Genomic DNA, 16462 nt, shown 5'->3' on the forward strand with positions numbered 1-16462 from the left:
AACTTTAGGAGATTATTTTATCCGATTTGCCACGCCCCCAATGGGCGTAGATATATCCGCCATAGCTCGTGATCTTGGGTGGTCAACGCGGACCTACATACCAAGTTTCAGCTTTCTAGCTCTTCAACAAACATGATTTCTGGTATATCGGAAAATGCATTTTCCGATTTGCCACGCCCCTAGTGGGCGGATCGGGAAAATTTTAACACTTTATAAATCGGAGATATTCACGAGTATGTGTTCCAAATTTCAAGTCTCTAGCTTCAATAGCGCCGAAATAGATTGCGTTCATACGGACAGACGGACAGACGGACAGACGGACGGACAGCAAGACGGACATTGCACAAAACCAATATACTGATTCACTTTCGTGAATGAGTATAACAAGTAAGAAGGCTCCAGTCGAGACTGCTCGACTGGGAGATACCCTGAACCCTCCAAACTGATATTCTAATCATTCTGGACTTCTTTTATGCACACATACATACACATGCACTTATAAGCACGCGCTCTGCTGACTGCGCAGTAAGCAGCGGCTGCGCTTGAGCTGCACTGTAGTGTGGGCAATATTATGAGAATTTATTTGTTGAATAATTTCTTTTGTAGACATACGATCTTAATGAAATTTTTAGAGCGTAATCATATGGCTAAAATGTGTGTACATTCCAAAGCACAAGTCTCTAGTACTTGAAATACGTTTTTTACAAATTGGGGGCGTGGTATCCAAAATCTGTAAATTACAAAATCTTTGTATCTATTAACTCTAAATACAACGCAAATTTGAAGTCCCCAGGTCTAAAAGTGTTCAAATTAGGCTGAAAAAACATTGTCAAATTTTCGATTATTCTCGATAAAAAAGTTATCGGACGAGTTATCGAAAAAATAAAGCAAACTTGTACTGCCTATGGTATACACGAGTATGCATGCCAAATTTCAGCTCTCTAACTCTTATATCTTCTGAGATCCTTTTGCTCATACGGACGGACGGACGGACGGACAGACGGACAGGGCTATATCGACTCAGCTCGTCGTCCTGATCAAGAATATATATACTTTATGGGGTCTGCGATGATTCCTTCTGCCTGTTACATACTTTTCACAAAACCATTATACCCTGATTTCCCATTTTCAATGGGTTCAGGGTATAACAATCGAGAAATATAAATATAAATAATTTACACAAATTTATGTTTGAGACAAACAAATACTATTGTATAATATGAGAGCACAGTATCACTTCAACCTTTCAAGAGATAAGACGTGCTGCATCAAAAAACAAAAACAACAAGTAAGAAAGCTCTAGTCGAGACTGCTCGACTACGAGATCCCCTGAACCCTTGGAGCAATAGATATTTCAATAATTTTTCGCGTCTTTCAGCTTACACAAGAAACACGCACACACACACACACACAGGCACGTACGCACACACAGGCATACATACACACACACACACACACATACACACACACACGCATACACCCACAAACGCATACACACACACACATACACACACACATACACAAACACATACACACACAAGCACCCACGCATAAACACGCATGGGCTGCAGTGTGCGCTTACTATGAGAACTTAATTGTTTAATAACTTTTTTTATGGACGTACGATCTTCATGAAACTTTCAGATTATGATTAAAAGATATATGAATATGCATGTAATTGCCAAAGCACAAGTCACTAGTATTTGAAATACGCTTTTTACAAAAGTGAGGGTGAGGTGGGGGTAAATTTTAACAAAAACCGAATAAGGTTTTTTATCGATAAAAAAAAGATCGAGATGAGTTATCGATTTTTAATGATAAACTTGATATGCGCGCTGTAATTACGGACATTTTAAAAAAAATTTGAAGTCTCTAGCTCTTATATCTTCTGAAATCGACGCGTTCATACATACGGACAGACGGACAGACAGTCGGACAGGGCCAAATCAACTCAGCTCGTCACCCTGATCAAGAATATATATACTTTGTGGGGTCTGCCACGCCTCCTTCTCCCTGTTACATACATTTCAACAAAACCATTATACCGTGATTTCCCATTGAAAATGGGTTCAGGGTATAAAAACAAAACGCAAACGCAAAGCTTATCAGCAAACGCGCGACTAACAAAAATCTATCGCAAAAGCAAACAGAAACAAAAACAAACACACACCATAAACAGTTACACTGGGCAATAGCCCAAAAACAACAACCATGAACGAACCACCCGCTAGAAGCAAAACCTACAAACCACAAATAAACGAGCCAAAATACATTGTACTAAAACGGAACGACAACGAATCATTCGAAAAAGTGTCACCCTTTATCATAAAAAAGACCATAGACTATGCATGCGGAGGAGAAGTAGAAACATGTAAAAGAACAAGAGACGGCTCCCTGCTTATTAAAACTAAAAACAAACTGCAAGCACTGAAACTAATTGCACTAAAAAAAATGAATAATCTCGATATGACTGCAACAGAACACAAGACTTTAAATACAACCAAAGGCGTAATATATTGCAACGAACTACGAAACATATCTGAAAGAAAATCTGCTCAGAAGCAAAACACACAAATGATGGGGAACTCTGCAAAAATACGCTAAACTGCCTAAACTGCAAAAATAACCCCCAAATTGACCACCAACATAGCCCACTCGACCGTAAATTCCCCACCTTCCTCAAACAACAAGAGCTGCAATAAAAACCACCGAAAAAGTCGATCACAAAACCGCACTGGATATATATCACAACAGGCACAATCAACAATTGAGAAACAGCTATGCTAAAACTCTTGCACAACCAACGCCAAACACATCAACATCAACACAAAAATTCAACCAATAGACAATGCTCACATACACAAATCATTACTACGCAGCAAACAGCAAGCACTCCATCTACGATCTTCCCCCTGGAGAAGGTACTCACAGAAATAAATAAAAGGCATCAACCAAATTCCACGGTAACAGAAGATATGGAAACAGACGGTAACCTTCCCCACACGGAAAACAAATCATATCTATCACAGTCAACTGAGGATCTAAAACTTAGAATATTTACCAAAGATAAATCTAGCCCACTAGCAACTAACTTTAAGCCCTCTAAACCAAAAACAAAATCAAAATCCACTAACAAAAACCTTCATAAAAACAAGTAAGAAAGTTCTAGTCGAGACTACTCGACTACGAGATCCCCTGAACCCTTGGAGTAATAGCTATTTCAATAATTTTTGGCGGTTCATGAAACTTTTAGATTATGATTATGACATGGATATGCATGTAATTGCCAAAGCACAAGTCTCTAGTATTTGAAATACGCTTTTTACAAAAGTGAGGGTGAGGGGGTGAATTTAAGGGTGGGGGGTAAATTTTAACAAAAACCGAAATTGTATAAATTGCATATAGGCATACATTAAAATTTTGGAGACTCTAGCAATAAAGGTGTAGAAGATATAATTTTATAACTGGTTTTCGATAAGGTTTTTTATCGATAAAAAAAGATCGGGATGAATTTTCGATTTTTAATGATAAACTTGATATGCGCGCTGTAATTACGAACATTAAAAAAAAAAAATTTGAAGTCTCTAGCTCTTATATCTTTTGAAATCGACGCGTTCATACATACGGACAGACGGACAGACGGACGGACGGACAGACGGACAGACGGACAGACAGACGGACAGGGCCAAATCAACTCAGCTCGTCGCCCTGATCAAGAATATATATACTTTGTGGGGTCTGCCACGCCTCCTTCTGCCTGTTACATACATTTCAACAAAACCATTATACCCTGATTTCCCATTGAAAATGGGTTCAGGGTATAAAAACAATAGTGACAGCGAATCCATCTAAAACAAATCAAGTAAATAGAAACAAACTTTATACCTAACTCATACTCTATACTTTAACCTTTAACTCAAAACAAACCCAAATACTCAACCCAAGACCCCAAGTCATAAAAATATAGAAATGCTTAAAATAATACAATGGAATATGAAAGGATACAGAAACAACTATAACGAACTGCAAATTATAATAAAAAAATACTCACCACACATAGTATGTCTCCAAAAAACCCACTTTTACAATACATTTATCCCCACCCCTGTTCCAGTAAACTTTCAAATTTACACAAATACAGCTTCCAAACGATTTGGCGGTGTAGCCATATTGGTCCACAAATCCATAGAACATAAGACACTAGCTCAACCTACACACATAGAAACGCTAGGAATCGAAATTATGTCTAATAGGAAAATTAACATTATTTCTGTATATATACCTCCCACCAAAGAATTTTCACCTAATGACCTAACCGAACACTTCATACCACACACTAACAGCACCAACCAAATTATCCTAGGCGATTTCAACAGCAACCATCAGAGCTGGGGATCAGCCCAAGATAACCGGAGAGGACGTACCCTATCGAAGTTCCTCCAAAACGCCAATCTCACTATACTTAATGACGAATCACCAACACACTTCTCTACTCACAATACCTTCACACATATTGACATCTCAGTATGCTCCCCTCTACTAACTCCCTTCACTAATTGGAATATAATCAATGACCTTCATGGCAGCGATCATTTTCCAATCTTATTATCCTTGTTCCCACAGCCCCAATCAGACAACTTTTCCCGTCCCGTTATTCACCAAACTAACTAACGACCTAAACGAACTTATACCTAGAACCTCTAACATAAATAAAGAAGCTGCAATAATTAATAAAATAATCCTACAATCCGCTCACCATAGTATACCACAAACAACCCCTCACACCCACAACAAAACATTGACCAAACTTAGGTCCAACAAATTTATAACTTGGCGAAATTTCAAACGCAATAGCACCACCGATAACCTTCTCAACTACAAAAGAGCTAACGCCCTCTTCCGACGGCTCTGCGGGCTGTTTGCCCTACTGCTCCAGCGACCAAAATTTTAGCAATAGCTTCATTACCAGCAAATATGCTGACAACTCTATCAATGACTCACCCAGCCCTAGAGCACAAGCAATAGAATCTGACATCACACTAATTGAACTACTAGCAGCGTTACACACCCTCAAAGGTACAACTCCCGGCCTAAACAGAATCTCTTATCCTATGATAAAAAATACCTCTTACGCCCTTAAAGCCAGAATTACAAACCTCTTCAATACTATATTCAACAACACCATCCCACAATCCTACAAAATCAGCCTTGTCATTCCTATAATAAAATCCAAATCCAACAAAACACTCATAACCAGCTATAGACCCATCTCTCTTAACTGCTGCATATCCAAAACCTTAGAAAAAACAAGTAAGAAAGCTCTAGTCGAGACTACTCGACTACGAGATCCCCTGAACCCTTGGAGTAATAGCTATTTCAATAATTTTTCGCGTCTTTCAGCTTACACAAGAAACACACACACACACACACACACACACGCACGCACACACAGGCATACATACACATACACACACATACATACACACATACACACACACACACACACACACACATACACAAACAATTACATACATATACACACACAAGCATAAACACGCATGGGCGGCAGTGAGCGCTTACTATGAGAACTTAATTGCTTAATAACTTTTTTGTGGACGTACGATCTTCATGAAACTTTCAGATTATGATTATGACATGAATATGTATGTAATTGCCAAAGCACAAGTCTCTAGTATTTGAAATACGCTTTTTACAAAAGTGATGGTGAGGGGGTGAATTTAAAGGTGAGGGGTAAATTTTAACAAAAACCGAAATTGTATAAATTGCATATAATCATACATTAAAAATTTGGAGACTCTAGCAATAAAGGTGTAGAAGATATAATTTTATAACTGGTTTCCAAAAAGGTTTTTTATCGATAAAAAAAGATCGGGATGAGTTATCGATTTTTAATGATAAACTTGATATGCGCGCTGTAATTACGAACATTAAAAAAAAAAAATTTGAAGTCTCTAGCTCTTATATCTTCTGAAATCGACGCGTTCATACATACGGACAGACGGACGGACGGACAGACGGACAGACGGACAGACAGACGGACAGGGCCAAATCAACTCAGCTCGTCGCCCTGATCAAGAATATATATACTTTGTGGGGTCTGCCACGCCTCCTTCTGCCTGTTACATACATTTCAACAAAACCATTATACCCTGATTTCCCATTGAAAATGGGTTCAGGGTATAATAATAGCCAAGCGCCTTTGACGGTTGGTATCGAAAAACAACTACATCCATCCCAACCAAACAGGCTTTAAATACGGCAAATCCGTTACAGACGGTCTGATTTTTGCAGACCACCTGATAACGAAGTCGTTAAGAAGCAAGAAACAATAAAAATTGTTGGGACGCGCACATCAAACAAATTCTGCCAGCCTTAAACAACAAGCTTAACATCATTAAATGCCTAGCAAGCTTTAAGCTAAACTGCAATACATATACTATATTGAATGTAACAAAATCTATAGTAATTCCGAAAATTGACTACGCACTGCTCATCTACGGGTATGCTCCCAAATCAACCCTCAATAAACTCAAAACTTTATTTAATGCCGCAATCCGCATATTACTGGGGGCACTACGCTCAACACCTATCGCTAACCTGCTTTTCAAAGCAAACATACCTACAATAGAGCAAAAAAGAGACCTGATCACAGTTAAAGCCTACAAAACACTCCTACATAGCTCAAACTCACCGCTCCACAGATACACTAAACAGAAGGACAGCCAAAAAAGAAAAAAATTGACGTCAACAATAGAAACAAGTAAGAACGTTGCAGTCGGGAGATACCGATTGCAGAAGACTCATTCACAGCCCAAACACTGTCAACCAGAGTATATAGTGCAATTTTCAAGTCTAGTGCGCAACAAAAAACAGGGCATGATCCCATTAAATTTGGAAAATCATCGATAGCTATTGCTATGATCATTGCATAATTGCATTCAAATTACATGCATATGTATATAATTTATACAATTTTGACTTTTAATAATATACATGTATTTATATCCATATATTGGATACCGGCTTCAAGCTAGCAGCAGATCAGCGCGATTTTACTATACATGTGCACACACTCATCGTCTTTTCTATGCGTACAGACAGAAGCGCGCCGTTTCTCACATTCTTAGAATTTCGATTGATTTCTGGACTTTCCGTTACTGTAGTTTTGTCTGATGACGCTCTCTTATTAAGCTATTCTATTTTAGCAACTGAGTGCTCGAGCAAAGCAATGGCGCGGGTGCTAAGGGGGACGCAAGTAACGTTAGAGTAGGGAGGTTCGAACCTCTACTATGTTTTTTTTTTTTTTCATACATATTTCGTTTTTATAAAATAGATATTTTATTGGGAAGGTGCGAGCTTGACTGAATGGCACTTAATACTTTTCATTTTCTTAGTCGAATAGTTTTATAAGTTTAAATTTGTTTCTTCTCAAATAGCCCTCAAATACATATATGCAAATACATACATATGTATATATGTAAGTCTGCACGCATAGCATCAAGCATTCCAGCCTTATACACGCGCTCATTTGTATGTGTGTATGTATGCACACATAAATGCGTACTCTAGCATATTCTAAGAATCTCGTTGCGATTGATTTGTCTTTGCATTGTTTTTGAATTTCCAGCCACCACTCTGGCTTTTCTTTGCTATGTGGCGTCATAACAATAATGTGATTTCGTTTTAACTAACATTGATCGAAACGACGCGGTGGTGCTGTAGGCTGAAGCGCCGACAACCATTATTTTAGCTATTTCGACAAACATGCTGTTTGGGTTGGGTGCGAGTTCAAATCCCGCGGAAAACACTTTTTTGTAAATTGCAAATTTTTGTTATTTTAGCTTCTTTTAAATTTTTTTAAATTCATAAAAATGTTTCCTTTTGTATTATGAATATCTATTAAGCTTATTTATATGTACAAATGCATAAATGGCTGACGCATATAAATGTCGCAATACGGGCACTGTAAATGCCGCTTGCCACGCCCCTAGTGGCCGTCGACTCCTCAATTTTAGCCAGTTCTTAGAACGAGCAACCGGTTACCTAAATGCAAAATTTGAATTCTTACGCTCAAAAAATGTGAAAATTACAGGGTATTTTTCGATATGCCACGCCCCTAAAGAGGCTTAAAAATTATTTTTGAGGCATCGATAGAGGAGGCTACCAGTAACTTGACTATCCAAATTTGAAGCTTCTAGCTTTTAAACTGTAGGAGATATAAACTTTTGCGGTTTGCCACGCCCCCTATGGGCGGACATATATCTACCATAGCTCGTTGGACTTGGGTGATCAACCCGCGTATATATACCAAATTTCAGATCTCTAGCATCAATAGTGCCTAAAATATAGCAGAATTCGAAAAATCACTATATCTTCAGGTCCGATTTGCCACGCCCCTAAGGGGCGTAGATATATAATTTTTTCACCCATCTTCATAGAATTAAAACATTAGCTTACGTGCAAAATTTCAGCATTCTAGGTTTATAACTTTAGGAGATACAGTTTTGTCCGATTTGCCACGCCCCTAATGGGCGGAGATATATCCGCCATAGCTTGTGATCTTGGGTGATCAACGCGGACCTACATACCAAATTTCAGCTTTCTAGCTCTTCAACAAACATGATTTCTGGTATATCGGAAAATGCATTTTCCGATTTGCCACGCCCCTAGTGGGCGGATCGAGAAAATTTTAACACTTTATAAATCGGAGATATACACGAGTATGTGTTCCAAATTTCAAGTCTCTAGCTTCAATAGCGCCGAAATAGATTGCGTTCATACGGACAGACGGACAGACGAATAGACGGACAGCAAGACGGACATTGCACAAAACCAATATACTCATTTCACTTTCGTGAATGAGTCTAAAAACCATAGCATTATGTAAAGAAACCAACGTTCCCTACCTTCCCCTCCCAAGTAAAACCACCACACCCTAATGGCTATTCCCCCCTCTGTCATCAATACCACACTACATAGACGAAGCAAATCCAACACACCACCAAGCACATTCAGACAACAATTCCTTGAAATCAAAGAGAAATACAACAACCATAAATTTATATACACAGACGGCTCTCTACAAAACAACACGACCGAAAACGAAATCCTGAATAGATGTATCCTCCCCCATTATTCATCCATCCTATCAGCTGAAACCAAGGCCATTCTCAATGCCATAAAAACAGACTTGGAAAGTACATAATTTGCTCCGACTCCCTCGCATCCATATAATCCATCCGCAACATTAATAACAATAACTTTTATCCCACAACTATTAGAACCCTGCTTACCCAATCTGACTCAAAAATAAAACTCCTTTAGATCCCTAGCCACTGCGGCATTAAAGGAAACGATTTAGCCGATAGTGCAGCCAAAGACACATTTTATATGCCCTTCACTATACCCCTAACTTTAACACTACAGACACAAACAAACTCCTCAATAACGAACACTCAAATAAACTTAAACTAAACATAGAGCTCTGCAACCGATGGTACCAGAGATTAAATACAAACCTATCCAACACGTCAAACTATCTAAAAAATATAGACCAAAAAAGCATCACACGCAGTGATCAAATAAAATTTCTAAGGCTAAGACTAGGTCACACAAGAATGACACAACAGCACTATAACAACCCTGACAACACCCCTCCTTGCCCCAACTGTCACACAACCACAAACATTAATATTATACACATTCTCTGCGACTGCCCCGCAACCTCTAACCAGCAAACCAAAATCTTCCAAAACACCTGCCCCTTATCAATCCTAGCAAACCCAACCGAGATTAACATCCGTAAGATAATTGAGTTTCTTAAAAAATCTAATACATACCACCTCCTATGAGCGCAAGAGCGTAACAATGCTTACGTTGCAGATCCCACGCTGCAGGCCAGTCTATACATAAGTGACCGATCATATTACGGCGCTTATGTATAGCTGTTATAATATAAGTAAAGCAACAAAGTGTTGCTATGTTGTGAGCATGATACTCTTACTTATATTTTGGGCATATGTCAACTTCATATATTGTATACACTACAATACTGTGAGCATATGCTTATATGACATACAACATACTACACCTCCCTTTTTTAAAAAAATAACGTAATATAATGTAGTTATTTAAAATAAAAATTATTTTTAATTTTTTTTTTTTTTTTTATATATATGTGCTATGTTGTATTCTTAAAACAAAATATTGTATACTTTTTTTTTATTTTAATTTTTTTTTTTTTTTTTTTTTAATTTTCTTTTAACATAAATTTTTTTTTAAATTTTTTTTTTTTTAGTAATTAAAAAGAATTTTTGCTTTTAATTCTTTTTGTTTCTTTTTTTTTTATAAAAAAAATTTTTTTTTTCTTATTGTTTTTTCTATATAACGTATAACCACATATAAAAAAAATTCAATGTATTTAAAAAAATTGACTCCATTGTTCAAGAAATGATGGCATTAGTAAAATGATAATTATTATGAATTTTGTTTTTATTCATTTTGATTACCTTAAATTGGTTGATCAGACCAATTTTATGTCTTAATTTATTTTTCGAAACTGTCTGGTGGTTTTGTGCAGTAGACGTCATATCGTCTATCTTTAAGTATTCGCACAAGTCATATGTTGTTTTATACTCTGTTTCTGTGTCCATAATGAACGTCTTCATTGGACCATGTTTCAGAACAAAAGTTTTGAATATTGCTTGGCAACAGTTGTTGCACTTTTATTTGCAATTTTCGATAGTAGAATTATCATGTATTGTAAACAGTATCGCTTCTCGATCGTTATTAATTATATTTGGGTCACCGGCTTGAGTAGCGCTACTCTAAAATATATTATTGCCCATATTATTAAAAGAATCTGTTGAAACTAGTTCAAAGATCTTTTGCACGGTGCCTCTTGTGTTGCTGATTATATATACACCGGCTTGTCATGCAAGCCTTTGGAAAATCTGACCTAAGTCGAGAATTCCATTGGAGTACAAAATCGCTAACATCAATTCTTGCTATAATTCCTTCATGTTTCTAAAAACATGTCGATTTGTTATATGCAAGGCCACTACTATTCATATTTCGTCATTAAAAATGACGTTGGGCTTAGAAGCGTTTGTTAAGAGATTGCACAAGCAAATTTTCTTGAACATGTCCTGCAGGATTTTTCTGTTTACTTGCCTGGTAGTGACTTCAGGACTTTTATAAAATTTTTATGTTGGATGTTATATATCCATTATATGTTGCCAACACAAAACAGGTAATAAGTTCAAGGCTGAAATCGACAACAGGTAATAAGTTCAAGGCTGAAATCGACAATATCGAGTCAGCAAGAACATAAAATTTCAAATGAAAAAGGGTCATAATGAAGTTGTGTAAATATAAATCAGATCAAATTTATAGTTTTTTTTTTTTTGTAATTAAAAAAAATTAGTGTATACCCTTTCATTTCTTGAACAAACATAAAAAATTTATTTATATTTATATATTTATATATATATATATTTTTTTTTAGTTATTTTCTTGATCCTACTCGACCAACGCAGTGGTCTTCCTGTCTAAAATTTTCGCTCAGTAGTACAATTTTACAATGTATAATTAAAATTAAATTTTATATCTTAATATATATTATTATAGCCTATAACGTTGCGCGCTCTAAGTAGCGCTGTCGGTTCACATGATCCTGTTGATGGGCCCAGCTTGTAGGGCTGGGCGTTGCCGGTGCAGGTCCTTGCACAGGCTTTTTCTGCATTACATTGGCCCAGCTTGACGCGCTGGGCGTGGCCGGTGCTGGTCTTCGCACAGGCTTTTTTTCATCCTTCTTATATATTTTGACCGATCGCAGTTGATGGTGCGTGGCCGCTGTTGCTTTTGCTCATTCTTGTTGCTGATGTTGCTGCAGTCGCTGTTGTTGTTGTTCTTGTTGTTGTTGCTGTTGTTGCTGTTGCTGTTGCTGCTTTCGTGGTTGCTGTTGCTCTTGTTGTTGTTGCTGCTGTTGCTGTTGTTGCTGTTGCTGCTTTCGTGGTTGCTGTTGTTCTTGTTGTTGTTTTGTTGCAGGTTTGTTGTTTTTGTTGTCACTGTTGCGCTGCTGTTGCTGCTGTTGTTGCTGTTGTTGTTTTGTTGCAGTTTTGTTGTTTTTGGTGTCACTATTACGCTGCTGTTGCTGCTGTTGTTGTTTTTGTTGCAGTTTTGTTGTTTTTGGTGTCACTATTACGCTGCTGTTGCTGCTGTTGCTGCTGTTGTTGTTTTTGTTGCATTTTGTTGTTTTTGTTGATGGCATGGGTCAGACGCTTGGAGTCGGCTTTTATACCCACAAGGCTGAGGATTTTTTTTTTCAGATCAGCATAACAATTTGGCAGCCACGTAACACTTATTTAAGTCTTAAGTTTTTGACACGAAATATGAAAGTGACGCCAGACAGTAACAACTGTCACGGTCGCCATGTAATAAAATGAACCTCTATTATCTTTGAGTTCTGGACAGCGAATGCTCTCCGTATTTTATTCAAATAAAGTCTTAGCCTAAAGTACATAAAGTTTACATAAAGAATTCTGTCGCTTATAGCAGCGGCAGAATGGGAGTATGTAACATGCTGTATGTGTGTGTATATATGTTTGTATGCATATGCAGAAGGCATATACATTTAGCGTTTAAGCTGCGGCGTGGACAAGAGCGTAACAATGCTTACGTTGCAGATCCCACGCTGCAGGCCAGTCTATACATAAGTGACCGATCATATTACGGCGCTTATGTATAGCTGTTATAATATAAGTAAAGCAACAAAGTGTTGCTATGTTGTGAGCATGATACTCTTACTTATATTTTGGGCATATGTCAACTTCATATATTGTATACACTACAATACTGTGAGCATATGCTTATATGACATACAACATACTACACTAGTCGAGACTACCCGACTACGAGATCCCCTGAACCCTTGGAGCAATAGATATTTCAATACTTTTTCGCGACTTTCAGCTTACCCAAGAAACACGCACACACACACACACACACGCACGTACGCACACACAGGTATACATACACACACACGCATACAGACACACATACACACACACACGCATACAGACACAAACGCATACACACACACACACATACACACACACATACAAAAAAAAAAAAAAACAAGTAAGAACGTTGCAGTCGGGCGTTACCGACTGCGGAATACTCATTCACATCCCATCAACAATTTAGTAGTTAAGTTTCGCTCTAATACTGTAGAATATACAGGTTTTTCCGATTTGCCATGCCCCAACTGGGCGTAGACACCTCATTTTTGGTCAGTTTTTAGAAAGAGATAACGGTACCCTAACTGCAAAGTTTGAATGCTTACCCTCAAAAAATGTGAAAATTACAGGGTATTTTTCGATATGCCACGCCCCTAAAGAGGCGTAAAAATTATTTTTGGGGAATCGATAGAGGAGGCTACCAGTAACTCAACTATCCAAATTTGAAGCTTCTAGCTATTATACTTTAGGAGATATAAACTTTTTGCGGTTTGCCACGCCCCCTGTGGGCGGACATATATCCGATAAAACTTTTTGGTCTTGGGTGATCAGTCCGAGTATATATACAAAATTTGAGGTCTCTGCCATCAATAGTGTCCAAAATATAGGAGAATTTAAAAAATCACTATATCTTCAGGTCCGATTTGCGACGCCCCTAATGGGCGTAGACTTATAATTTATCTTCAGACTTTATAGAATCATACCATTAGCTGACGTGCAAAATTTCAGCATTCTAGGTTTACAACTTTAGGAGATACAGTTTTATCCGATTTGCCACGCCCCCAATGGGCGTAGATATATCCGCCATAGCTCGTGATCTTGGGTGGTCAACGCGGACCTACATACCAAATTTCAGCTTTCTAGCTCTTCAACAAACATGATTTCTGGTATATCGGAAAATGCATTTTCCGATTTGCCACGCCCCTAGTGGGCGGATCGGGAAAATTTTAACACTTTATAAATCGGAGATATACACGAGTATGTGTTCCAAATTTCAAGTCTCTAGCTTCAATAGCGCCGAAATAGATTGCGTTCATACGGACAGACGGACAGACGGACAGACGGACAGACGGACGGACGGACAGACGGACAGACGGACGGACAGCAAGACGGACATTGCACAAAACCAATATACTGATTCACTTTCGTGAATGAGTATAAAAACGCATAAACACGCATGGGCTGCAGTGCGCGCTTACTATGAGAACTTAATTGTTTGATAACTTTTTTTATGGACTTACGATCTTCATGAAACTTTTATATTATGATTATAACATGAATATGCATGTAATTGCCAAAGCACAAGTCTCTAGTATTTGAAATACGCTTTTTACAAAAGTGAGGGTGAGGGGGTGAATTTAGAGGTGGGGGGTAAATTTTAACAAAAACCGAAATTGTATAAATTGCATATAAGCATACATTAAAAATTTGGAGACTCTAGCAATAAAGGTGTAGAAGATATAATTTTATAACTGGGTTTCGATAAGGTTTTTTATCGATAAAAAAAGATCGAGATGAGTTATCGATTTTTATACCCTGAACCCATTTTCAATGGGAAATCAGGGTATAATGGTTTTGTTGAAATGTATGTAACAGGGAGAAGGAGGCGTGGCAGACCTCACAAAGTATATATATTCTTGATCAGGGTGACGAGCTGAGTTGATTTGGCCCTGTCCGTCTGTCTGTCCGTCTGTCCGTCTGTCCGTATGTATGAACACGTCGATTTCAGAAGATATAAGAGCTAGAGACTTCAATTTTTTTTTAAATGTCCGTAATTACAGCGCGCATATCAAGTTTATCATTAAAAATCGATAACTCATCTCGATCTTTTTTTTATCGATAAAAAACCTTATCGAAACCCAGTTATAACATTATATCTTCTACACCTTTATTGCTAGAGACTCCAAATTTTTAATGTATGCCTATATGCAATTTATACAATTTCGGTTTTTGTTAAAATTTACCCCCCACCTCTAAATTCTCCCCCTTACCCTCACTTTTGTAAAAAGCGTATTTCAAATACTAGAGACTTGTGCTTTGGCAATTACATGCATATTCATGTTGTTGAGCTATCGAGATTTTTCGAATAGCTTTAAATTATTAAACGATTGAATTTACTTAGTGATTAGTTTATTAGCGATTATTAGAGTTTACAGAGTTTATGTGATAGACGCGAGCAAGCGACTAGTCTGTCGTGCTGTCCGCTACTATGTTTGTAATAGTCAATCTAACACTGCATCTGCTCTAAACAAGAGTTAATTGCATACTAACTACAATGTACGCGAGCCGGCGGATTAAGCTGAGCCGGTGCGTGGGTGAAAGAGACAACGCAAAAGGGAGAGCGTGATCTCCGTTACAAATTCTCTTACATGATAACATATTCTATGAACTGCCGCTCTTAATTACAATGAAGCGATGATTGCTGAGCCCAACATCCTCCCCCGTTGAAGACTTAGTCTTCAACAGAATCCTTAAGGGGCAGCAAGCACAGCTTATTTGTAGCTCTTCTTATCTCGCCAACTTCAGTTTTTAGTAGGGCTACCCGTGCAACGCCATCACTTCCAGGGATAAGTTCGATTATTCTGGCTAGTGGCCACTTAAGTGAAGGTAGATTCTCATCCTTCACAAGAACTATGTTGCCAACAGCCAAGCCAGGTTTAGAGGTTCTCCATTTCGCTCGCTGTTGTAACAAGTTGAGATATTCGTCCCGCCAACGAGTCCAGAACACCTGCTGGAGATAGCTTACGCGCTGCCAAGCATCCAAACGATTAAAATTGAGCCCGGTTAGGTTTGGCTCACTGAAAGACGAAGGAGGGCCACCGTTGAGGAAATGCGCAGGAGTCAACACGTCTATGTCTGATGGGTGCTCTGAAATCGAAACTAAAGGGCGTGAATTAACGACAGCAGCGATGTTGCAAACCAGTGTGCGAAGCTCATCGTAAGTTAGGACGGAGGACCCAACACATCGGTAAAAATGATGCTTCGCTGTCTTCACTGCAGCCTCCCACAAGCCACCAAAGTGAGGTGATCGTGGAGGGATGAAATGCCATTCGATTGAGTCTGCCAAACAGAAATCCTTCACAGCCTTCTGGTGGGTGTCTGACAGAAATAGACGCTTCAACTCCTGAAGCTGATTGCGGGCACCAAGAAAGTTTGTGGCGTTATCCGACCAGATTTGACTTGGCTTTCCTCTGGTGCATATGAAACGTTGAAGTGCATGCAAAAATGCCGCGGTAGTTAAATCCTTGACTAACTCCAACCAAATAGCCTTCGTAGCAAAACAAATAAACACACAAACGTAGCATTTCACAGGCGCCTTGTTTCGTGACTCAGGCTTGTAAAAGAAGGGTCCGCAAAAGTCGACTCCAGTCACTCCAAAGACCCGATAGCCGTCGACTCGATCCTTGGGTAGATCTGCCATT

The 16462-nt window shown here is 38.3% G+C and overlaps 1 protein-coding gene across 1 annotated transcript; it reads right to left on the reverse strand.

Moving 5' to 3' along the window:
- Nucleotides 1–15492: 15492 nt before the first annotated feature.
- Nucleotides 15493–16461, reverse strand: LOC122757823. The gene has a single exon (XM_044011389.1). The coding sequence runs from the start codon at nucleotides 16459–16461 to the stop codon at nucleotides 15493–15495; it is 969 nt and encodes a 322-aa protein (XP_043867324.1).
- Between the last annotated feature and the right edge of the window lies 1 nt (nucleotide 16462).

The sequence above is a fragment of the Drosophila mojavensis genome, unplaced genomic scaffold, assembly GCF_018153725.1.
Source record: "Drosophila mojavensis isolate 15081-1352.22 unplaced genomic scaffold, ASM1815372v1 contig_82, whole genome shotgun sequence".
Taxonomy (NCBI): domain Eukaryota; kingdom Metazoa; phylum Arthropoda; class Insecta; order Diptera; family Drosophilidae; genus Drosophila; species Drosophila mojavensis.

Coding starts and splice junctions, on each gene's coding strand:
- LOC122757823 (XM_044011389.1), bottom strand. CDS start 16,461: ATGGCAGATCTACCCAAGGATCGAGTCGACGGCTATCGGGTCTTTGGA.